Here is a 25,371-nt window from a genome sequence, read left to right on the forward strand (position 1 = left end):
ACAAAAATGATACAAAATAATGATGATGATGACAATGTCATAAAATATTAATCGAGAATATTAAAAATAAAATTAACAGCTTGCTGCCAGCCTAAATGATGATGATGATGATTTTATCCTTTTTTTTTCTGTTTTTGTTTTTAATTTCGATTTTCTTTTCTTTTTTCCCTAAATAACGATAATAATAAGTTGCCATTTCATCATCATCATCATATTGTATAACTAAATCCGGTCCGAAAATTTTTCTATTTTTATCTCGGCAAAAAAATTTATGCTTTATCATTAATCAATGATGACTATATGGAGAATGTCTTTTTGTTTTCTAGTTTTTTTTCAAAATTCCAAAGATTACACAATAGTTAATAAGATAATGTAAAGTGGGGGGAAAAACCTAAAAGTTTTGCTACATTTTTTTTTTTTGTTTTTTTTTTGCTACATTTCTGTTTTTTGCTACATTATTGATGAATGAATAGTTTTCTCTCTTCGGGCTATATATCATCAGGTTAAATAAATTTTTAATGTTCATAATGATTATGCATCTCATTATGTTCTGACTTCAATAACACTTCAAACACCCATCCGCCCACACACACACAAACAAACAAACAAATTTGAAAAATTCAATATTTCAAAAATGTGATTTGGATTTTTTTTCCCTCTGTGTGTGTGATGCGTTTGTAATCGGATATTTTATTTTTATAAAAATAGAAAAGGTTTTCCAAAATTGTTGTAATATGATGAATATATTTCTTTCTTTCTTTTTTAGACTTTTACTATTTCGTTTTGTTTCCCTTGTTTTCGATTATTGATTCACATTTTTTTGATTTTCTGGAAATCAAATTTGTTGGTAGCACTTTTTTTCCAGGGGGGGAAGGGAAGAGGGGGAGATGCAAAAGAGGGATGAAATTCAACCATTTTTGTTTTGCTGTTTTTTTTTTTTTTTTTTTTTTTGGTTGAAAACATAATTATTAATAATGATGATGTCCAGTGGTGGTAATTTTTTTTATTTTTTTTGGTTTCATTCGGTGAGGGAGGGTTAAAGGAACCATCGTTTCGGGAGATAAATATTTTTAGAAAACACGAAACAAAAAAAAAAATCAAATCAAATCTTATCGAATCAACCGAATGGTTGACTACTACTACTACCGTAATATTGGAACCAAAAAAAAAAACCAAACATGATTAAAAGATGCTTTCATTTTGTCAGAATGAATTTATCTTTATTGATTCTGCGCATGTCTTTTCCTTTTCTTCATTTTCCAAAGTGAATTTGGAACAGGAACATTCACTCTCTCTCTCTCTCTCTGTCTCTCTCCGCTCTTGGATAAAGGTGAAGGAGAAACAAACAAACAAACAAAACACGAAATGAAAAAACATATGATTGAATCCAATCAGCAGCATCCTTTTATTTTACTCGAGAAAATATATTTACCGTTTTTTTTGTTTGTCGTCAAAGAAATTGACTATAGCTGATTCTGTTGCTGGATCCAAAAAACTAAACCAAACCAAACCAACCGACCAAACACACACACGCAAAGACACCGCATTTTCTTTTTACGGGAATATTCTTTTTCGGGTCCCGAACAAACAAAACAAAAACAGAAAAAAAACGTAGAAGAACACACGGACAACCAGAATATACATCGACTTTTTTTTTCTCTCTCTCTCTCTTGGTTGGTTATATAAAAAAGTGATGATTTAGTAAAATAAACAGAGACGAAACGAAACGAAAACGGTGTATTTTGCTGGTATTCTTCTGGTATATATAGAATATTCTCTACATCCTTTCCTTTTGCTATATTTTGATTCTGGTTTTCTTTCGGTTTTTTCGGTTTTTCTTCTTTCGGTTTTTTTTCTGGTTTTTTTTTCGTTGAATATATTCCTGTACATTCTTCTTCTTATTCTATATGTATTCATTCTGGTTTGTCTGGAATCTCTGGTTGTTGTGTGTGTTTGTGGAATATTTTCTCTTATGGTCGTTTCGTTTTCATTTCATTTTTTTTGGAAAAAATATATTTTGTTCCGAAATACATCACCAACATCCATTTAGTCTATTTTTTTCACTGTTGTTTTTCATCATCATTTCGCTTCGGTTATTTTTGGTAGTCGTCGTCGTCGTTGATGTTCATCATTACAAAACAAAACAAAAAACCTTTCACGAATATTGATGCGCGAATATTTAATAATAATATTGGAATCTCTCTCTCTCTCTCCCCTTTCCTCAGTTTCAATTTTTTTTTTTTTTTTTTTTTTTTTTTTGGTAAACTCACCAGAAACTCAAATCTTTCTTTCTTTCTTTCTCTGGTGGATTCTTTCATTCAGAATTTCTCATTCTCTCAGGATCGCAACACACACATCCTTTTATTCTGTAAATTCTGAACAAGGTTTGTTTTCTTTTTTTCTGTTGCCCAAAATTGTTATTCAAATGGAGAAAATGGTTTTTCTGTTTTAGTTTCGTTTTGTTTTGTCATTATTGATTTGTTTATCCATCGATCGATTGAAAATATTGTAGGTAGGTAGGTAGATGAATACAACCAACGACAGAAAATAGCATCCGTGAACCAGAATAACCAGAAAATAAAACAAACAAACAAATCAGCAAACAAACAAACACAACAAAATCCATCATCATTATCAATTATCATTTGGACATTTTTTTCCACTGTGTTTGTTTACCACCATCATCATTTTTTTTTGTTTTTTGTTTCGGGTGTCTTCAATTTCCCAAAAAATAATAATAACGACAACAACGACGATAATCAATCAATCAACAAATTTTTCGTTTTGTTTGTTTTCTCTATGTGTTAAATGTATAGGATATTCGTGTGTGTCGGTGATTTAATGTAAATCTCGATCCATATTTGTATTTTGGATTTTTTTTTTGTTTTTGTTTTTGTTTGTGTTTTCAGCAAGATTTAGGGTTTAGTTTTTTTTTGTCGTTTCATGTGTTAACCGTTTTTGGTAGTTTTTGTGTTTTCGATTTAACACGACAGTTTCATCCAAAAAATGTTTTGAAATGTTTTTTGTTTTCAAAGAAAAAAAATTTCACTTTCAAACAATCTTTGTTTTCCGGTGTTTCAATCAATCAATCAAAAAAAAAATTGATCCCCCACAAAAATCGATCATTAACCCTTCGATTATTTCAAATTAATTTAATTTTTTTCCCAATCATTTTTCTCCATAGGAAATGAACTGAAAAAAACACAACAAAATAAATTTTCATCAATTTCAATCGATTTTTAATCAATCAATTTTTTCTTCTGTCCAACTTGTGATTTTCCAGTGAAAAATCCAAAAATCAATTGATTGGTGGTAGACGATCAAAATAATAAACTTGTTTTTCTCCAACAACAACAACAACAACAACAAAAAAATATCCTTGTTACCATCGTTATATATATTGAATATCATCACCAACAACATGATAATCAAATCAACAACAACAACGAAAAAAAACATCCAAGGATACATTTAGTGTAGCAGTTTTTATATTAACTCTTGCTAATCATCATCATCATCATAACTGTCACTGACAACCAACCAATCAAAAAAAAAAAGAAAAAAAAACTGTATAAAATTAACACTAATCCACAACCAAAGGAATAATAAAAAAAACCTTTATCATCATCATCATCATCATTGTCGACGACGATATCATCATCAGTGAAAAAAAACCAGCAGCAGCAGCACCAGTTTAGAAAAGTGATCAGAAAAAAATTAAAAACAGCGTTCAATTGATTGGATTTTTTTTTCAATCATCCATCTGTATCTGAAACTATCGATCTAAAAACTTTTTGTGTGTGTGTTGCGACAAGTGTTAGTTACCATCATATTGTCATTCACCAAAAACAAGTGAAAGTAAAATCCTTTTTTTTCGATTGTCGTTGTTTGTGTATCAGATCATAAAAATCCTATTATCATCCAACATCAAATGAATGTTGTTTTTTTTTCAAAAGGTAAAGCAGCCAACAGCCAAAGACATAACGGAATTACGATGTGTTAGCGTTTGTTTTACAGTGTGTGTGTGTTGTTACAGCGTGTGCTTGTGTTAATGTGTGACCGTTAAATGTGATTGTTGACTGTTGATTTTTTGGTTGATAAGCATCATCCTCATTATCCACGTAATCATTGTGGTGTTTTTACCTTTTACTTTCTTCTTCTTCACTGATCTGATCTCACTGAATCGATCAGCAAAAAACGACGAGTTAATCAAAAGAAAATCCATCCTGTTTTGTTTTTTCATCATTGAAAGAATCTGATTTTGGGAAATTTTTTTTCCAGAAAAAATTCGTTCATCATATCATCAGCATCATTAGTTTCTATTTTCAAATTATAAAAATTATAAAATTATAAAAAAAAAAAATTACAAAAATGAGTAATCATCCAAATTACGAAATACCAACCGAATTAAATAATTTATTAATCGATTTTACTGTTAGTGTTTTAGTTAATCGACCAAATGATTTATTAGATTATGCTGCAAATTATTTTAATCATCTTGTAGATGAACGTCGTAATAGTCAACAAAGTACAGCAACAACAAATCATTCATTACATAGTAATCATTTAAATGATGATGATAATGATTCAACATCAAGTGAAATAAGTATGTTTTCGGTTTTTTGTTTATCTTTTTGATCTATTTTATCTTGTTGTTTGTCGTTTATTCGTTCATTGTTTGCACACACACAGAACCACCAGCACGATTATCATTCACTAGACGTAAATCAGTATTTGCCGAACATTATGATCCAGAAGAAGATGAAGGTGATAATGAACAGGTAATAAATGATTTGATCGAAAAAGTTATTTACTTAATTTTAATGGATTTTTTTTCTTCCGCACTAATTTCGTAATTAAAAAACCAAAACCAAAAAGATATTCTATCCAAAAAGTGATGAACAAAGACAATGTCTTAGTGAAGCAATCAAAAATATTTTACTATTTCGTTCACTTGAGCCTGTAAGTATATATTTTTTTTCCGTTCGATTCTATTTTAACATTGTAGGGTGATTTTTTTTCTTGTTTTTCTTTTGAGTTACTAATTCTCTCATTAATCTTTGCAACAAAAAAAACTTTCAAACTTTTTCATTTATTTTTCTTTTTCCCCTTACCAACAACATCCAAATTCATTATCATTATTGCAACATCAAAAAAGACCGAAATGAACGAAGTTATCGATGCAATGTTTGAACGAAAGGTAATTTTTTTTTCTTTTGATTTAAGTAAAAATAGATATTCCCTTCTTTTTCTTCTTCGGTTCACTCAAATCGATAAACCGATTTGAAAAAGAAAGAAGCACCGAAGAAGAAAAACATTTTTATTTTTGATAAAATTAATTATCCATTTTTTTTCTGTTTAATCAATAATTTATTGCACCCGAAAATAACCGACAAAAAAAAGGTCGAAGCAAATGAAGTTGTAATTAAACAAGGAGATGATGGAGATAATTTCTATGTCATTGCCGAGTAAGTAGCATTCATTTTGTGCTTGCACATTGATTTTTTCTGATCAGTTCTCGATCGATCAATCAATATTCAATCAATTTGACGTTTGTTTTTGTACATTTTTTCAATTCACTGTTTTTTTGTTTTGTAGCGGTACATTTTCAATTACAGTTGCTAATGATGATGGTAGCGAAAAAGAAGTTGGAAAATATGTTGGTTCCGGTAGTTTTGGTGAACTTGCATTAATGTATAATATGCCAAGAGCGGCAACTGTACGTGCTGTTACTTCTGGTTCATTATGGGCAATGGTAAATTGTTTTTTGTTGATTTTGAATGATAAATTACACTATTTACACCTTCCTTTGGTGATACAAAGATAGATAGTTGATGGTTGTCAAAATAGCAAAATGAAAATTCAATTTTTAGATTTTTTCAAAAATGTTTTTTCTTTTCTTTTTTTTAAAAAAAATAGAGCCGACAAACATTTAGACGAATTGTATTAAAACGGGCTTTCATGAAACGTAAAGAATATGAATCATTTATTGAAAAAGTTGAAATTTTTAAATTTTTGGAGGTAAGATTATCAAGATCTTTCGAATTTTTTTACAAAATTTTTCATTACCATTTTCACCCAAACCACCCACCAACTGTCAAAATGGTAAAATAATGACTTATCGAATGACGAAAATATTCCAAAACAAAAAAAAAATGAAAAAAAAGTATTATGAAAAAATGTCATTAAGTGATGCATTTATGGCTAGATGCTATAAAAATGGTGATCTTATTATTAAACAGGTAACTAAAAATCAAATCAAAGTTTAATCAAATCATCTTTATTACCTTGATTTCTAATTTGACAATTTTTGTTTTTCCCCTCCAAAAAAAAAAACCTCCATTTCTCTCTCTCTCTCCCTCTCTCTATATAGGGAGATCAAGCTGATGGTATGTACTTTGTACAAGAAGGTGTAGTCCGAATTGTTAAAGAAGTAAGTTTTTGTTATATTGAATTGATGGTGACCTTGGCCCGTTTTTTTTGTTGTTGCTATTTTCGGGATGCTCATCATCAAATGAAATGACGATAATGATGGTCATTAACTGAATTTTCTCTTTTTTTTTCTCATTTTCTCTTCTTCTATCATTTACGTCATTCGATTCATTTGAAAAATTTTGAAAAAAAAACCAACTAAATCAAAAGGAAAATGGACAAGAACAAGAATTATCTAGAGTGGAAAAAGGTGGATATTTTGGTGAATTGGCATTGATCACGAAAAAACCACGTGCAGCAACTGTTTATGCTGCAACTGATGAAGTTAAATTGGCATGTAAGTTTTTTGTTTTTGAAAAAAAATTCAAATTTTTAAAAATTTCCAAAAAATTCCTGTTGAAAATCGAAAAATTTATCATTTTTTTTCAAAATTCAGTTTTGGATGTTGGTGCATTCGAACGTTTACTTGGACCTTGTATGAATATTATGAAACGTAATTTTAATCATTATGAAGATCAACTAGTCAAATTATTTGGTTCCAAATCAAATGTTACCGATTTAAGATGAACATTTATTTTATTGAATTGAATTTTCAACTTTGAAAAAAATATTTGAATTTTTGATCATCATCCTGTCCAATTTTGATTATTATCGATTATCGTCATCATCATCATCATTGTCCTCATCGTCATCCATAACATTTTATTTCAAATTAAATTAAATCAAATTAACGATGGCAAACGAATTCATACGTTACTTACGTTTGTGCCAAAAAAGGATTCACTTCACTTCATCGAACAAATTTTCGGCAAAAATCACCTATATAGGTGTTTATCGATCGATCGATCTGATCAGATCGATCAATCAATTTTTTCCCTTTTGCTTTCTTCCATAACAACATTGACAACAAAGAAACGACAAAAACTATTGAATCTGTCCCATTGTTGATTTGTTCGCAAGATGAAACTTTCATTTCATTTTTCCATTTCTGATTTCAAACAAAAAAACAAAATTTTTTTTCCATAGAAAACCTATTACACACACGGACACAGATCGAATATTATCATTCGATCCTATTTTAACCCTGTTCACCAGATAGTGAAAACAGAATCGAATCAATTTTTGTTTTCGAACATAAAATCTTTCAACAAAAAACATCAAAACACCATTATGAATATTTTACCATTTTTTTCTTCTAACTTTGTTATAAAAATGTTCAAATTTTTTTTTGTTTTTGAAATTTACTTAAATCACATTAAAAAAAACGATTTAAAAAGAGTATGATAAAGAATGTTTGTTAATGATGGTGATGATTGTTTTGTTTATTGAAAAGAATTCACACACACTTGTATTATTCACTCTTTATTTCCCATTTTTTCGTTCTTCTTCTTCTTTATCCTGTTGTTACAAAATTCAAAAACAAAAAACGTCAGTAAAATTAAAATGTATTTCAAACAACAACCAGATTTTCATATCCAGATCATTTCATTTTGTTTTACCCATCATCATCAATTTTTACATATAAACATTACACATGGGAATTTTCTCAACTTACATTCAAAAAACAACATTAAACATTTATTCATCACAGCTAAACTAAACAAAAACAAAAATTTCAAGTTCATTAATTGTTTATTGCAAAACAGCAAAACAAAATGTCTATTTATTTAAATGAAAATATTCAACCAGAATCCAGAATGATGTTCATTCATTCAACAACCGCCCATTGAGCCAAACATACACCCATCATCATCATCATCATCATCATCATCATTATCAGCATGAAATTTATATTTGAAATCCGTCGGTAACAACTCTCTCTTTTTTTCCAATTCTGGTTTCTCACACACTTATTATATTTGTATAAAAATGCCAATTCAAGAATTCTTGATTCATTTCATTCGACACACAAAATTAAAATAAATAAACAAACATTATATTCAATTCATCTATGTCAAAAAAAAGAAATAAAAATAAATTAACAAATTTTGTTTTTCCTGTTTTTTTTGTTTATTTCAGCAAGTTTTGTTTTCAAGAATTTTCCAAGAATTCTTATTGATATGGAAAAGAAAATCCGTCAAAAAAAAAAAAAATTCGAATGTCAATTTCGACCCAACCAATCAACCAACCGGTTAAAGTGAATATAGTGATTTGTGTTTTTTTTCATGTTTTCAAAGTTTTTTTTTCAATTTTTCAAATTTTCATCATTCAATAATGGATTTTAATCAAATTCCGTTTAAATTAAGATTTAATCATTCATATAAATTATTTAATGAAATTAATGATTATATGATAAAATTGGATAAAATTGTACGAAGAAATTTATTACAAATAAAGGTGAAACAACGTATTCAATTTATTTTAGGTAAGAAATGATTCGAAAGAAAAAACTTTATTCTAATATTCTGTTTTTTGTTTTTTTTGAATTAGAGGAAAATTTTTCCCACCTAGGTAGTACATTGAAAATTGTACAAAATTATCTAAAATCATCGGAATGTCAGATCGAACCGAATTTATCAATGATATTGATCAAACAATTGGATGAAAAATTAAAACAATTTCAAGAAGATCAAAAAGAATATATGTTATTGAAGAATGTAAAAAATGTTAAAGTTTCAGTCAAACCAATTCCTCGATGTTGGAAATGTTTAACATGGAAACAAATTGATGAAATATCTATGGATAATGTTCCTGATTCATCATTGAAACCAAAAAATCCATTCTGTGAATCAAACAATATTTATGAAAAACTATATAATAATGATTCAAATGATCAATATGTGCACCTTGATCATTTGCTTCGTTTATTTCGAAAACAAAATGAACATCATAAACAAAAAATTATTCTACTTGATGAAACAATAATCACTTTATTTAATAATCTACGTGAATATATGAAAACATTACTTAAAGTGAAAATTTATTTAGATCAACAACAACAGAATTTTGATCATGAAAATGCCGAAACAAAATCAATAAAATTGGCAATCGAGAATTTGTTTATGATCGACGATAAAATTGATTTTTTCTCCACATCATCGGATGCATTTGAATTGAACAATTCAAGCATTTGTCTAAGACTTGAATTGAAAAATCCCGTTAAAAACTAAAACTAAAATCAAAATTAAAATTTATTTAATTATTGCAATCATCAGTCCATAATAATAATAATAATAATAGTGTGAATAATAATTTTTTTTGTTTGTTTGGATTATTTACAAAAATGATAATCATCACATTTTTTTGCAGTCTTGCATTGAATTAAATTGTTGTACTTTTTGAAAAAATTTAGATGTGGTCAATTTGTGTAATAATAAAATAAAAATCAACAATGTTTTCAACAACAACAAATTATTAAAACCTTGTGTGAGAAAACAAATAACAAACAAACAAAATGTTTACAATTATCTAATTTGTTGTTTTTTTTGTGAATGAATTTTTGTCAATTTGTCAATTTGTAATATTTATTCCTGTGAGAAACCTTCAGTCTCTTCGATGGCAAAATTTAATTTTTCAACCAATTGTCCATAAGATTTATATGGTGGTAAATCTAAACGATTAAAACAAGTATGACTTCGTGGTAGCCAATTTTCTTTGCCAACTTTTTCAATACAAAATCTTTGTGGTCCATTTGATCCCATTAATTCGGCAAATCCACCTACAGGTACACGGCAGGTGCCTATTGAATAATAATGAAAAAAAAAATTTCATATGGGAATCAAAAAAAAAAAAAAAAAATTAAATAATATTATAATCAAATCAACACCAACCAGTAACAAATTGAAGAAGACGAGCTCTTTTTTCATTATCACATTCTTCACGAACAAATTGCCAAAACCATAATATTTGTCGAGAATTTCTTGTATAATGTCTATATATAGTATTTCTTTGCCAATCATCAATATCGATTTCTTGCATACCACATAATAATAATTCTAATTCTCTTTCATCAAAATAATGTAACCATTCTAATGGTAATACTTCATTGAATCCATTCAAAAAGGCTTTTGTTTGTTCTTCTTGTCCTATATTTTTTTTTAATTATAAATATTTAATAAAATATTCTTTATTTTTTGCAAACCAAAATAATCCTTACCTCTACTAAATCTCCAATCAGTCATTAAACGTAAATATTCTTCTTTATTTGTATCATCAACACGTCTATCGGCACCACCTTCACACAAATCATGTGATTGAATTTGACCTAAAACTTCAAAATCAACGGAAAAATAAAGTTCCAGACCACATTCTTCAATTGAATTTTCTCTATATAAAAAAACGGGTGTGAGAAAAAGAGAAATCAATAATGAATTACAAGAATTTGAATTTTCGATTCAATAAAAAACATACTTAATCCATTTTAATGAATTATAAAATTCTGGATCAATTGATTCAATATCTTTCATTACTAATTTTTTACTTAACATTCGTTTATAAAATGGTAATGTAAATCCTGAATAAATAAATTTCCCATGAAAAAGTGCCTGATTAAAAATTGAAACAAAATTAGAATCTTTTCAATTTGTAAATAATGTAATGAAAAAAATAATCATACCATTGCAATAAATCTACCAATAAAACCAAAATAAAGTAAATGATCCGGATTAACCGAACTGGCCGGATTAATTTGTAATGAATAATTATTTTTACCAGCATATTCAAATAAACAATACATTGGATTTAGTACTTCATGTGATAAAAGAAAAAACCATTCACGTGCAATACCACCATAATCAAGACCTTCTTCACTTTTGAATGTTATAAATAAACGTCTTCGTAATTCATGTGGTGGTACACGCATTATGGCATGAAATGAATCTTCAAATATATTATTCCGTGATACTTGAATTTTAATATGACTTGGTAATGCATTATAAAGGCAAAGATAACGAAATTGTGTTAATTTCCAACGGAATGATCGTTCATATGCCATTGGTACACCATATTGACCATTTATACGTCTTGGATCTTGATATGTTGTTGTTTTTGTATTATGATCAACAAAATATACTTTTCCTTCTGGTGTATATTTAATTTCCCATCCTTGTGGTAATGGAATATCGGCTAGATTTGGTGCTTCTTTACCTTGGGTTCTTGGATCTTCCCATTGTGTTGTCTATGTTTTGAGGAAGATAAAAAAAATGATTCAGCATTTAGGAATTCAGATAATGAAAATAAACCCTACCTTATTTTTATGATTAACAAAATAAACACGACCACTTGGATCGATACGTTTTTCCCAACCTTCAGGTAATAATTCATCTTGTGATTCTGTTGACATTTGACCATTAACATTATTATCTTTGAATGTTGAACCACCATTTGATTGTGGATCATATAAAAATCTTTGACCACATTGTTGCATTACTGAACCTTGTTGTGCTTGCCATAATTGATAATTTCGTACATGTTCCGGTGTTGGTCTTTGCCATGTTGTTGTTCTTGTATTATGATCAACATAATATATACGACCTTTATTATCTTTACGCATTTCCCAACCAGGTGGTAATGGTGTTGGTCGTTGCCATGTTGTTGATTTTGTATTATGATCAACATAATACTTTCTATATATTTTCAACAAAAAAAAAAATTTTGTAAAAAAATAACTTTTTAAAATAAGAAAAAAATAATAATACCTTCCGTATGTGTCGAAACGTATTTCCCAACCATGTGGTAATGGTTCTTCAACCACTGATGATGATTGCGTCGTATTAGATCTTGATTGATTATTTTGTTGTTGTTGTTGTGATTGATTACTTGCATTATTATTATTTGTTGATGTCGAGGTTGATGGCTGTTGATCGATTAAATTATTATCATTTGTTGTTGTTGTTGTTGTTGTCGATGTAGATTTTGATCTTGATGGACTTGTAGCAATTTTCGAATCATTTTTTCCACCATTAGCTGTTCTGGTATTTGAAGAATTTAAACCATTTTGCTGTGATGATGATGATGATTGTTGTTGTGAAGAAGACGATGAAAATGGATCATTCAAAGACCATTTAGGTAATGATGATGTAATTTCAGCAATAACATTCGATGTTGAACTTGTACTCGGTTGTTGACAGCTATCAACAACATTATTATTATTGCAACTATTTTGATCACTATTTTGATTATGATTGCCATTAATATTTTCCGGATATTGATTCATATCGATCGATATACCATCAATCAAAATGAAAATATAATTCGAACCACGATTCGATAATATTGATTTTGTTAAATTCAATGTTGTCGATGTCGATGTTGATGTTGGAATTTTCAATGATAATGGAAATGATAAATTATTTATAACGCCATTATTTTTCTTAAGAATATCATATAAATCTAATGTTGTTTCACCAATCAATACATCTTTTTTCAATGAATTATGATTGAATATACGAAATTTCAAATTTGTATATGGTGTTATATACCTTTGGATGAAAAATTACAAAAAAAAGGATTACGAAATCATCAACAAACAAAAAAACTTACAAATAAAATGTTTCATTCCATGTTGGATTATTTGTTGATCGTTGATAATTTGTTTTCAATATCGATGATGATGATGAAGAATTATCCGGTAATATTACAATATATGGATTTGGTTTGAATACGGATGTTGTTGATAATTGGCCATGTAAAACTGTTTTAAATTCAGATTTTTTTTAAAAATGAATGAATTCTTTGCGAGCAACAAAACAAAACAAAACTTACCTTTAAGTTTTAATTGAAATTGATTTTGAGACATTTGAATTCTGTTGAAATTTCAACCAAAACAAAACAAAACAAAAAAACTAACAAAACAAAAACTAACAAAACTCGTCGATGACCTGAAAGGAATGATTTGATCTGAAAAATCAACCACACAAAATGAAATTTGATGATGATGACGTTGATAAAAAAAATTGAATTAAAAGATACAGATCAAGGGCAATGTTGAGAAATGTTTTATCTTCTTTGTTGTTGCAATGATGAATATCGATTTCGACACAACAAAAACCAAAACAAACTAAAAAAAAATGAGAATATCGAACACAGAACAAAAAGAAATTAGAACGCACCGATCGATCAGCTGATGATTTTTCAGAACAAAAAAAAATTCCGTCTTTTTCAAGTTGCTTGTTGAAATTAAAAAAATAAAATCAAAAAGTCAAAAATCAAAAACGATGCTCATCGATCATCATTTTTTCGTTGTTGTTGTTGTTATTATTTTGGAACTCCTATACGTTGAACATTAAACTTTTGCTCTCTCTCTTTCGTTGCTCATCAATCCCAATCAATTATCCTTGTAACCAAAACAACAACAACAACAAAATCATTTCAATTAACAAAAAAAATCAATAATGATGATTATGGATGATTTATAATGATGTTGGGATAATCAGTGTTAATTTACTCAGAATTTTTTTTTCGAAAAATAAAATCAAAACAAACAAATTGGATTTCTCTTTTCTCTTCTCTCTCTCTCTCTCTCGCTTGGCTCAAATTTTCTTGAAAAAAAATAAAATTTTCATCAACCTTATCTATTTTTTGAATAAAAAACTTGCTCGAAACTTTCTTTCTTTGTTGTCGCAGATATTTTTTATTTTTGATTTGGAACCTGTAATGTTTATGTTTTTTTTTTCCTTCGTTAGTTAGTCTGCATGTGTATTATTACTGAATGTGTGAGCTCACTATGTCCACACACACAACAGACTGGCAGCAGCAGTGCATTGAAAGAATAACATTGTATTTAAAGAGAGAAACTTTCTCGGAAATCCATAATCTGATCAACACATCATTATTCATTCATTCATTTTCCGGAAATATTTCTTTCATATTTAATGGATATTGTTGTTTGATTAAACATCTGCCCAATTTTTTTGATTGGCAAATTGTTGATTTGTTGTTAACCTTATTCTCGCTTTCATCTAACCAGATGGAAAAAATCCTTTTCTTTTGTTTTTCCTTGTTGTTTTTTCCAGCAAACAAAACAAAAAAAATTTGTCAATTTTCAATTAGTTCCAAATGGTTAGGTTTTTGAAAAAACGAAAATAGAAAACGAAAATTTCTTCAATCTTCATTTCAATTTGTCTTTGTTCCAAATCAAATCTAATGATGATGATGATGATGATGGTGGTCCAAAAAACTGCACTCTCTCCGTAATTATCTGTTATTTTGACTTGAAAGAAAAATCATGTGACCCATAAACCGTTACAAAAAAAAACAATGAGAGAAAATCATAATTATGAACCGACTAATTAGATTAATAATTAGAACAAAACAAAAAAGAAAAAATTTTTCAAATTTCGAATCAATCATCGATTCGATCGAAAGAAATGTTCGATTTCTATTTCTACCCAGATGATGTGTTGCTGTTATTTTTTTACTAAAAAAAAATTCGAATTTCGAATGTTTTTTTTGTTCGCGAACCAAAAATTTTTAAAATTTTTTTCTTTGCTTTTTTTTGACATAAATTGTTGACGTTGTTGCATGAAAATGAAAGAAAAAAAAGGAAAATCCTTATCATTCAAAATTGCAAAAATCTAAAAAAAAAATTTGTATCCGTTTCCTGTTTGCACAAAAATTTGTTGATTTTTTTGATTATCAAAATCAATTATGCAAGTCTTGTTTGTTTTGTTGATTTTTTTTTGGTGGTGTCTGTTTCAAACAAATATTTTTGAGCTTTTGATATTTATCGCGTTTGACATTGACAAATTTATTGACACTTTTTTTTTGTTATATGATTTACTGATGATGATAATAATGATGATGATGATGTCAGAAACATTATACAGATTCGTCATTTAATAAATAAAAAAAAATGGTAACCCAAGGAAACGAATCATTGATATTGAATTATTGTTGTTTATTAGGCCATTAAGTGGAAAGAGCAAGAGAGAAGCAACAACAAAAAAATCGGTGCCAAATAAATTGTGACATCAACATAAACGAGGATTCAGTTGATATTTTTAAGTGTATACAATTCATTTGCTTATTTATCAAACTTATTTCGATGACGATGACGATGATATTGCCAGAATAATGCGGATTTGCTCTATTTCAATTTTTTTGTTGTAATGATTTATAACGACATTGAGGCGTTAAATTCATTAGAAATTGAAAGATTTTTATATTGCCATAGACCAGTTATGAATTTCATTTTTGTTGGTTGCATCACCATAAATGATGGTGATGGTAACAGAATTCGAATCGATTGTTTTCGATTTTAAAATATCGATTCTATCGATAGAATCATCCATCATTCCAGAAAAAAATTTGGGACCCCAAAAATTACATCATTTTTTTTTGAAAATTAACCCTTAATGATTATCATTTTAACTCTTTTTTTACCAATTCAAAAAATGATTCATTGTTTGAATTTACATTGAATGTTTGCAATACCCACAAACATAACCAAAGGCGGCGGTCCCACTTGTATAAACTAAAAAAACTAGTTTGCCGGATCATGCTTGCTTGATATGTTAAACTCGAAAGTTTGTCAAATCGCAAACTTTTCCCGTTTTCTACTTCCACAGTGCATTTTTCGGTTTAGTCTGTTTGTTAGTTTATACAAGTGGGACCGCCGCCAAAAACAAAAACACTTTAACCCGAAAACAAAAAATTTCTGGTATGAAAAAACCGTTGGTTGATTCATTCATTAACATCATCCCCCTTTTCACCAAAAAAGATTGCAATAATTTTTCCTAAACCAAAAAAATAACGTGAAAAATCATCAAGCAGCTGCATGCTCGTTTGTTTTTTGTTGGATCGTTGCCATGCGGAGCAATAACAACAACAACAGCAGCAGCAGCAGCAGAAAAAAACCCGGGTTTTTTTCCCGAAAACGAAAAAAAATCTGCAGACAAGCCTCTCCCAAAATGTTAGTAACCGAAAAACAGAAAAAAATTAATAAGATTCAAGTCAAAGTCACAATTGTATCGGATTTTTTTTTTTTTTTTTTTTTGGTAATAAATCAGACGCATAAATCCATTTAGGATAATTCATTGATTGGGATTTTTTTTTTGAATTGTGACTATTGCCGTTCGGATGCGTTAACAACGTACAACGCCATCATCATCATCATCAATCGAACAAAAGAATATCAAGGGGAGGAAAAGGGGAAGAGGAAAAAAAAATCAAAACCACCATATGCATTCAATCACAAAGTGAAAGTTATTCATCACTATAGTGGTAGCGGTTAAAATTATTGACGTGGTTACCATAAAAAAAAAAATCTTGGGTAGAAGCAAGCGATTATGAAACTAGCTGGCTACCACTACCACTATTATCATTATCATGTTCGAAAAAAGAAAAAAATATTCGAATGTTTTGTCAGTCAGTCAGTGTTTGTGTGTGTGTGACAAGCCCATATATTTCAATCCCGAAAAAAATTTATTGCAATCTTGCGTTTTTTTTCCCCCCGAAAAGTTTTCAATCATTATCATCATTATCATCGTTTTCATCCCCCCAAAAGACAAATCTTTATTCTTAAAAAAAAAATCTTTAAAAAAAGCACATGCATTTTGTCGTCGTCGTCGTCGTTGATTTTTCCCCCCCTTTATCCCATGAATTCATTGCTGCTAGTTTTTGAGAGAGAAAAAAAAATCAACGCTATTCGATTGGTGGTGGTGGTGGTAGTACGCCTTTTTGCACACGCCGCATTTTGTTGTAAAAAAAAAAGTAAAAATTTCTTCTTTTTTTTTCTCCCATTTTACATCAGTTTTTTTGTTGTTGTTGTTGCTTCTTTTAAACCCAAAATATTTTTGTTCATTTCAACCAGAAACAAAAAACACGTTAAAATCATCGTACTCTTTTCATTTTGTGTTTTTGTTTTGGATATATCTCTCTCGGTGCTTGAAAATAATCATCATACATCACACATTTGGAGATCAGAACCGATTTTTGAAAATCATCAAATCAAATCAAATTTTTTTCTTTCATTTTATTTCAAAAGTGATTCTTTTTTTCTTCGTTTTGTTTGGGTGCTTAGTGTTTCTCTTTTTCTTTGTTTGTTTATATTAATCCATTCGCACAATTTTTTTTTGTTTTTTGGAAATCAAATCAACAAATCAAATATCTACGCGGTTTGTGTGTTTGAATTGAAACAACAAAAATCAAGTAATTTGAATTTAGAAATTTTTTTTCATTCGTTTTTTTGATTTAATTTTTAATTTCTGTGTTTCTTCCAATTAGCTTCAAAAATTAAGAAATTTGATTCAAACTAATCATCATCATTCTTATCATCGATAAGCCGGCAACAAACCAGTGAAAACGTTTCAACTTGATAATAATATATTTTATAAAAATTTTTTAAATTTTCAACAAAAACAAAAATGTCTTGGCAATCATATGTCGATAATCAAATCTGCCAACATGTTGATTGTACGCTTGCTGCTATAGCCAATATTCAAGATGGTTCTATTTGGGCCAAATTTGAAAAAGATGATAAAAAGGTATGTGTCAATTTTTTTCTTTTGTCTGTGTGTGTTATCGAGAAAGGATTTTAATCGGCCAAAGATCATCATCATTGATTTTCATATGAATTTTGTTTGTGTTTTATTCTGGCTTCTAAATAAAATGAAAAAAATAACTGCTGTTGCAACCGGCATCCTGTGGTAACGAATCTTTTTTTCTTTTTTGGTGACAAACCAACAAAACAGCCACATAACAAATACATTCACACACACATCATATACAGATATATGTTAACCAGCCATCGCCCAATTATATATGATGATGATGATGATGATGATGATGATGAACAACAAACACAATAATAAAACGATAATATGATTTTTGGATGGAAAGTTTTTGCATGTTTTTTTTCGCTATGTATTTATGACCATATAATAATGATACCATAGTGATGATAATATGATTTTTGTTGTTTTGTGTATTTGAAATTGTAATATAAAATTTGTCTGTTTTTTATTTTCTTTAAAACTAATAGATCAGTCCAAAAGAATTGAAAACAATTGCCGATACAATTAGACAGAATCCAAATGGATTTTTAGAAACCGGTATACATATTGGTGGTGAAAAATATATTTGTATTCAAGCTGATAATCAATTGGTACGTGGTCGTCGTGGTTCATCAGCATTGTGTATCGTTGCAACCAATACATGTATGTTTTTGTTTAAAAAAATAAATGTTTCGTTTCAAAATTGTTAATTCGGCTTTTTTGTTCCATATTTTTTGAATATGATAGGCCTTTTAGCGGCCGCAACAGTCGATGGTTATCCGGCTGGACAACTTAATAATGTTATTGAAAAATTGGGTGATTATTTGAGATCCAATAATTATTGAAAATATTAAACAATAAAACAAAACAAGAAAATCATCAACAATAACTCAATATATCCTTCCGAAAAAAATGCTTCGTCAAATAACTAAAAAATAAAAACAAACAAAAAAAAAAACACCGACCGTAAAATTTGTCAACACAGAAAATTCTCGATTTTTTTACATGAAGCAAAAAAAAAACACCAACAATTTTATCAGCAACCAAAATTTTCTTTTCTTTTTCTCAAAAAAATCAAAACAAAAAAACAAACAAATTACCATCATTTGGAAATGATTAAATAATCACCATCATCATCATTGATAATGATGAAAGATGTATGCAGGAAGATCAACTTGAAATTCTTTTCTTTCTTTTCTTTTTTTCTATAATTGAAAAATTTTTTTTCTCCCTTTTTGCTCTCTCATATTATTCTCTTGCTCTCTTTCTCTCTCTTTTTTTCTTTCTTCTCAAAATAATGATGAATTAATAATAATAATAATAATGATTTATAAAATAAGAATTTTTTTTTTACAATTCAAAGTGATAATTGAGTGTTAATAAAAAAAAAATTAAATTGGTAAATTAGAACACCACCACCACCATAATGCCACACCTTTGGCTACAGATTTTTTTTTAAGTTTTTTCGAAAAATTCTATTTTTAGATTCTTGATTCTTCGAAAGAATCTTTCGTTTTTGTAAATAATTTTTCAAATTCGAACATTATTTTTATGAACAGTCACAGTGTGTAACGTCATTTGTTTACGTATCATAAAATTTATACATGCATGTGGCAGCACTGTCAATTATTTCAATGAAAAAAAAGGAAGAAAAAAACAAAAAAAAAAATTCCATGAAATACGCATTTCATCCAAATGGTGGCGTTTCTGTTTCTGTTTCTGTTTCTGTTATTGCTTCTTTTGGATATGCACACATTTTAAGATTTGGCCCGGATTAAAATTTGTGGTTAGAGATGATGTGTGCGATGCTGTTGTTGCCATCATCATAATAAAAAGACGACATTCATTAAACGACGACGACGACAACGATAACAACAACAATAAATTGGCAATATGCTTAATTGTAAGATATTTTTCTTAAAAAATACGACCACAACGACGACGAAGACGACGATTCAGAAAAAAACAATTTTAAAATTGACAACAACAACAACAAAAAGAAAGAAAACCACAACAAATTTGCTTCGATAACGACTCACTTTTACCCAAATCGAATCAAATTGATTTAAGCAAAAATTTTTTTCAAAATATTCTTCGAAAAACGTGGTGAACCGAATCAAAAAAAACCACGTGTTTATTTTTTGGTGCATGTGTTTGGTGAGCGCGAATTTTTTGCTAAAACGAATCACAATGATAATGATAATGAATTCGAATGATTCAACAACAACAAATATCAATAGTTGTTGTAATAATGATCAACAACAACAACAGGAAAAACAACAAACAGATGATAATTTAACAACAAAAGATCTTAATGAATTATTAACATATTTTTCAAGTAGTTCAAGTTCACCATATCGTAGTAGTAATTATAATAATAATAATCGTTATAATTATAATGGTAATGGTCAATCAATAATTTCACGAATTGAAAATCAATGTATACGTTTAATATCAAAAGATTATTCGGAATATTTATTAATTGAAAATGATCGTGGACAATTATCAACAAGTTATCCATCAAAAATTATTATTCCTGAAATTGAATCGAACGATGATGATAATTCGAACGTTGACCAAAACCATCAAGTGCTCGTTGATATCGATGATGACGACGGTGATGAAGTTGATAATATTATACCGATTGTAGATTTACAACAACAGCAGCGAAAGGAAAAAAATTCCAGCCAGAAAAAATTTGATATTCAAAAATTAAAAGATTTGATTGGAAAAGCACGTGTTGCACGTTGTCGTGCACGTTTTCCAGTACCGGTTATTCTATATAAAGATAAATATATTTGTCGTTCAGCAACATTATCCAGTGCAGCAGAAATATTTGGCCGTTCGGTATTAGATTATACATTTAATGATACATCATCATCATCATCGAAATCATCAAATACAAAATCATCCAGTTTGATGATGATGAATCATGAGGAAAATGTTATCGAAACAATCGGTGTTGATGATGATGATGATTTTATACAGGCAAATCATATTCATATTGAAAATAATTCACCACCACCACCATCTGTACGACCAAATTCATTAGCTGATTCAACAAAATTATTTACCTATTTTCGTAATCAAGATATTCGATTATTAAAATATCTGAATGTAAAACTTATTTGTGATCTAATGTTGGAAAAGAAAAAAGTAAAATTTGGTATGAATGTAACATCATCGGAAAAAGCGGATAAAAAAAATCGTTATCAAGATTTTAATATTCTAACCCTTCCTTATCCTGGTTGTGAATTTTTTCGTGAATATCGTGATAATAGTTATTCAGGTGAAGGTTTGATTTATGATTGGAATCAAGATTTTGTTGATGCTGAATTTGGTTTTAATAATTCCAAAGAAATATCCAGAATTTTACAATTAAATTTTAATGATTATCGTAAATGGGATGTTATTAATTTAACCCGGAATTATATAAAATTAATACTTTATTTTCTAAATGAATTTGATTCATCAATATTAATACATTGTATATCTGGTTGGGATCGTACACCATTATTTATATCATTATTACGTTTAACATTATGGGCTGATGGTAAAATTCACCGTTCATTAACTGCGGTAGAAATTTGTTATTTAACTGTTGCATATGATTGGTTATTGTTTGGTCATAATCTTAATGATCGTTTGAATAAAGGTGAAGAGATAATGTTTTTTTGTTTTCAATTTTTAAAATTTATTACGGATGATGAATTTTGTATTGATAATATTCAACAACAACAACAACAACAATCTGAACAGGTGACAAACGAACAAGATGAAAAAATTGAAAGAAAAATTAGTACCGATAGTTTTACATTATATGAAGATTTTGTTATTGAAAACATTCCCATTAATAATAATAATAATGTAAATGCAAACTGCAACAATACTTCAGCAAACAATAGTATTGGTAGTTCATCTAGTTTGTTAAATCAACAAAATAATAATAAACCTGAAGATTCATATTCATTAGTATCGACATTTGAATTTGAACAACAACAACAAACAACAACAACAACTAAAGATATTCAAGAATCATTGCCATCTGAAATGATTGCTACATTAACATTGAATGATGTTGATGATACTGTTAATCATTTTGGATCATCATCATCATCATCGCCACCACTGCCAATACGAAGAGTAAATAATTCATTTAATAATGATGATAATCTTTTTGATAATTTACATTCATCAACACAACCGGTACAGATACCGATTGTAAATAATAATCATCATAATCATCATCAATCAAATTCATTAACAAATGGTGATGGTGATGGTAATGGTAATGATGATTCATTATGTCGTTCAGATAGTTGGCAATTTGTATCGGAAGCATCAAGCATTATTGATAATCATTCAATTTTAAATCAACATTTTAGTTCACCAGAATCATTTAGTTCATTGGCCAATAATAACAGTAATGATAATTGTAAAAAATCATCATCACCATCATTGAATCCAAATAATAATCCATTGAATTTATCACAATCATCATCACCAACAACATTATCATCATTTAATAATCAATCAAACAACAACAAGAATAAGAATAAGAAAAAACAACGTTATGAACGTTTATTAGAAGTACGTTCATTATTTAATAGTGCTTATATGTCAATAAATTTTCATCATAATAATGGTAATAATAATAATGGTAGCGTTGCTGGTGGTTTAGTTACTAATTTTATGGATCAACTTTGTCGTACTGTTAATATATAACCACCGTTGATTATCATCATCGATGTTGTTTTTTTCACTTCATTTGTTGTTGTTGTTTTTCAAGTTTTTTTAAAATCATTTTTTAAAAAGAATTATTATTATTATTCTGTGTTATTTTAATTCAATTTTTCTTTGTATTTTATTTTATTTTATTAACCCTTAATTATTTGCTTATGAAATTAAATGATTTTTCTTGTTTTTTTCTGTTCTTGTTGTTGTATCAATAATTTATTCAGATTATCTTTTGCATTCAAATGTCCAGGATTCACCAATAATGTTTGTTGATAATAATAGATTGCATCCGAATATCTTTGAATTTTATGATATAAAACAGCTAAATTATTTAAATAACTTGGATTTTCGGGTTTTAATCTTATTGCTTTCAAAAAGTATTGTTCAGCCTCTTGAAATTTTTGTAAATATTGTCCACAAATATTACCAATAAGAAAATATAAACTATCATCATCAGGCAATTCGATTAATGCTTTTCTAGCCAATTCGTATGCTTGATCATAGGATTTTTCATTTTGTTTCAAAAGAATTAGATTATGCCATGCTTTCACAAATTTTGAATTTAATTCAATAGCACGATTGAATGAATTTTCAGCATCTTTAAATCGTTTTTGTTTAATATACTTGAGTGAGAAAAAAAAAGAGTTAAAATCAAATATTTGGGTCAGTTTGCAAAAAAAAACTCACCAAATTACCCATATTGAAATGAGTATTAGAATGATTTGGACGTAACACTAATGCACGATAAAAATATTGTTCAGATTTTTGAAAATTTCCTAATGACATTTCAACGGTAGCTAAATTCATCCAACCAGTTGCAAATTCAGGATCTAATTGACATGCACGTTGAAGAAGTTTCGAAGCTTCATGTAATTCTTCCGAACTAGTTTGTTTCAATATATTTGCCAAATTATTCAATGCATTTGTATAATTTTCATATAACAATAATGAATGACGATAATTATCGATTGCTTTCGTTCGATTACCTAAATCGGCTGATATTTTTCCAATATTATAATAGATTTTTGCATTATTTGGACAAACGCGGCTGTCCAATTCGTATAATTTCAATTCATTATTCCAATGTTCAGATCGCTATTGATTTGCAAAAATGAATTTTTGTTTGAAAAAAAACGAATCAAATCAAATAACATCGAACATACCTGATAGGAACGAATGGTTAAAAAGATGAGCAACAGGTAGAATAATTTGTTCAATATTGAAGAACGTTGAGCAATTGATTTTGTTAATCGATAATGTAAATGAACAAAAACAGAACAATAACCAAGAATCGGTAGAAATAGATTACGTTCAGCAATAACAAAACCAACTTGAAAAAATATATTTGATGAAGGTAAAAATGTAATGATTGTAAATAGAATGAATGGTAATAAATTTGGTTCGGTAAAACAAATTCGAATGATTATAATTATGGCTGTTATCCAAAACAATATTACCAATATAAAACGATAATCATTGAATGTTTCGATTAAACGAATACAACCCATTGACCAATCAAATGAAAGCCAAATTGGACAAATTGTAATCACAGTATTCCAGAAATAAATATAATTATAATTGATTAAACGAAATAATCGATTCGTTAAATGTGATGCTGGATTATCCATTGAACCAAATCGTGGTAATTTAAAATTCATTAACCATAATCGAAGATAAAGAAATCCGATTATCGTCACCAAATAAATGATAACGGTAGATATTAATCTTCTCTGATGTAGAATGCGATTATTAGCCAGCCATAATTGAATCAAAAGGATCAAAAGAAAACCCTAATAAGAATATTGAATTAGAAATTTCGAAATTTCAAAATTTCAAATAACAATTACCAATATTGTGATGCCTTGTTCTTTGAACAACATCGATGCAAATGCAAACAGAATAATGTTCAATTGAATTCGAATCCATTTCAATAATGATGATGATGATTTATTCGTAGGATAATCGTATAGATCAAGATTTGATACAAAATAATTCAATGAAATCAATGAACTTGTTGCTGACAAAATATCGGCTAAACCTACACAAGTGGATACCGGTTCACAATGTAATGGATGTATGGTGAAAAACAGGGTAATTTTCAATGCTAATTGACGAAATTCTTTACAAGAATTCAATTTGGATTTCAACCAATTCTGAAGGGTTAGATACGTAAAACAACAACAAACACAATAGGCCAATAAATTTATACAATGAAATGGAAATGGATCTAAAGATTGGGATGATAACGATGTTTTATTATTATGATTGATTGCGACAAACTTTGCAATCAATCGATAAATGATAACAGTTAATGGCCTATATGATTTATGACTAGAATCGGTAGCAATATTTGTTCCCCAAAAATCATTTTGAAATATTTTTATTGAAAAAATATTTGTATCTAAATCTTGTTGTATATCTTTATTCTTAATAATAGCTTCTTGATCATCGAAAATAAAATCATTTTGTAACGAACGAATAAATGTTAATAATGCAGATAAAATAATTAGAAAATAATCTATAAAATAATTCATCTAAACGAATTTAATTCGAATAAAAGAATCATTGAAATCAAATGTAATCAATTTTCGATGATAATTTCATTAGATTTCATCATTATTATCATCAAAGTTTGACAGAAAAACATTCGGAGAGAAACCTTCATTTGATTACATAATTTGCAATCTATTTCAACCGGATGAGTCATTCATTTTATGATTGGATTGAAATGGTTTTTTATTTTTTTCAATAAATCATTTGCCACTACCAT

The 25,371-nt window shown here is 28.3% G+C and overlaps 6 protein-coding genes across 9 annotated transcripts; 4 read left to right on the top strand and 2 right to left on the bottom strand.

Moving 5' to 3' along the window:
- The first annotated feature begins 2,263 nt into the window (after positions 1 to 2,263).
- Pka-R2 (cAMP-dependent protein kinase type II regulatory subunit) lies at positions 2,264 to 8,418 on the top strand. Of its 2 annotated transcripts, none has more exons than XM_075822953.1 (11): positions 2,264 to 2,384; positions 3,185 to 4,606; positions 4,693 to 4,781; positions 4,879 to 4,962; positions 5,159 to 5,200; positions 5,404 to 5,468; positions 5,599 to 5,755; positions 5,920 to 6,021; positions 6,168 to 6,242; positions 6,374 to 6,433; positions 6,643 to 8,418. In XM_075822953.1, the coding sequence occupies exons 2-11, from the start codon at positions 4,372 to 4,374 to the stop codon at positions 6,997 to 6,999; spliced, it is 1,266 nt and encodes a 421-aa protein (XP_075679068.1). In that variant the 5' UTR covers positions 2,264 to 2,384; positions 3,185 to 4,371; the 3' UTR covers positions 7,000 to 8,418. The 2 variants fall into 2 exon arrangements, with proteins under 2 accessions (XP_075679068.1, XP_027196687.2); XM_027340886.2 differs by lacking the exon at positions 2,264 to 2,384 and having other exon boundaries at positions 3,239 to 4,606; positions 6,643 to 6,769; positions 6,869 to 8,418.
- A 50-nt stretch (positions 8,419 to 8,468) lies between these two features.
- Positions 8,469 to 10,178, top strand: LOC113791155 (uncharacterized). Of its 2 annotated transcripts, XM_075822954.1 has the most exons (3): positions 8,469 to 8,569; positions 8,679 to 8,797; positions 8,863 to 10,178. In XM_075822954.1, exons 1-3 carry the CDS (start codon positions 8,493 to 8,495, stop codon positions 9,540 to 9,542), a joined length of 876 nt encoding a protein of 291 aa, XP_075679069.1. In that variant the 5' UTR covers positions 8,469 to 8,492; the 3' UTR covers positions 9,543 to 10,178. The 2 variants fall into 2 exon arrangements, with proteins under 2 accessions (XP_075679069.1, XP_027196691.2); XM_027340890.2 differs by lacking the exon at positions 8,469 to 8,569 and having other exon boundaries at positions 8,578 to 8,797.
- Positions 9,546 to 14,118, bottom strand: Su(dx) (WW domain containing E3 ubiquitin protein ligase suppressor of deltex). Of its 2 annotated transcripts, XM_075822951.1 has the most exons (10): positions 13,482 to 14,118; positions 13,135 to 13,429; positions 12,913 to 13,063; positions 12,069 to 12,851; positions 11,618 to 11,996; positions 10,988 to 11,548; positions 10,783 to 10,916; positions 10,529 to 10,698; positions 10,203 to 10,457; positions 9,546 to 10,111 (listed from the first exon to the last, which is right to left on the bottom strand). In XM_075822951.1, exons 2-10 carry the CDS (start codon positions 13,166 to 13,168, stop codon positions 9,897 to 9,899), a joined length of 2,682 nt encoding a protein of 893 aa, XP_075679066.1. In that variant the 5' UTR covers positions 13,169 to 13,429; positions 13,482 to 14,118; the 3' UTR covers positions 9,546 to 9,896. The 2 variants fall into 2 exon arrangements, with proteins under 2 accessions (XP_075679066.1, XP_027196654.2); XM_027340853.2 differs by having other exon boundaries at positions 13,135 to 14,118.
- A 2,813-nt stretch (positions 14,119 to 16,931) lies between these two features.
- Positions 16,932 to 19,206, top strand: chic (profilin chickadee). The gene is made up of 4 exons (XM_075822878.1): positions 16,932 to 17,520; positions 17,596 to 17,855; positions 18,353 to 18,527; positions 18,612 to 19,206. Exons 2-4 carry the CDS (start codon positions 17,736 to 17,738, stop codon positions 18,707 to 18,709), a joined length of 393 nt encoding a protein of 130 aa, XP_075678993.1. The 5' UTR covers positions 16,932 to 17,520; positions 17,596 to 17,735; the 3' UTR covers positions 18,710 to 19,206.
- A 322-nt stretch (positions 19,207 to 19,528) lies between these two features.
- Positions 19,529 to 22,793, top strand: EDTP (Egg-derived tyrosine phosphatase). Its single transcript, XM_027340902.2, has one exon. It carries the CDS (start codon positions 20,013 to 20,015, stop codon positions 22,587 to 22,589), a length of 2,577 nt encoding a protein of 858 aa, XP_027196703.2. The 5' UTR covers positions 19,529 to 20,012; the 3' UTR covers positions 22,590 to 22,793.
- LOC113791181 (protein O-mannosyl-transferase Tmtc4-like) lies at positions 22,421 to 25,292 on the bottom strand. Its single transcript, XM_027340920.2, has 4 exons — positions 24,449 to 25,292; positions 23,765 to 24,391; positions 23,289 to 23,696; positions 22,421 to 23,224 (listed from the first exon to the last, which is right to left on the bottom strand). Exons 1-4 carry the CDS (start codon positions 25,133 to 25,135, stop codon positions 22,769 to 22,771), a joined length of 2,178 nt encoding a protein of 725 aa, XP_027196721.2. The 5' UTR covers positions 25,136 to 25,292; the 3' UTR covers positions 22,421 to 22,768.
- Positions 25,293 to 25,371: the final 79 nt, after the last annotated feature.

Source organism: Dermatophagoides pteronyssinus, unplaced genomic scaffold (genome assembly GCF_027571235.1).
Source record: "Dermatophagoides pteronyssinus isolate colony J.1.1.1.1 unplaced genomic scaffold, Derpt_VIB-CSIC_2022.12 sq0021, whole genome shotgun sequence".
NCBI lineage: Eukaryota > Metazoa > Arthropoda > Arachnida > Sarcoptiformes > Pyroglyphidae > Dermatophagoides > Dermatophagoides pteronyssinus.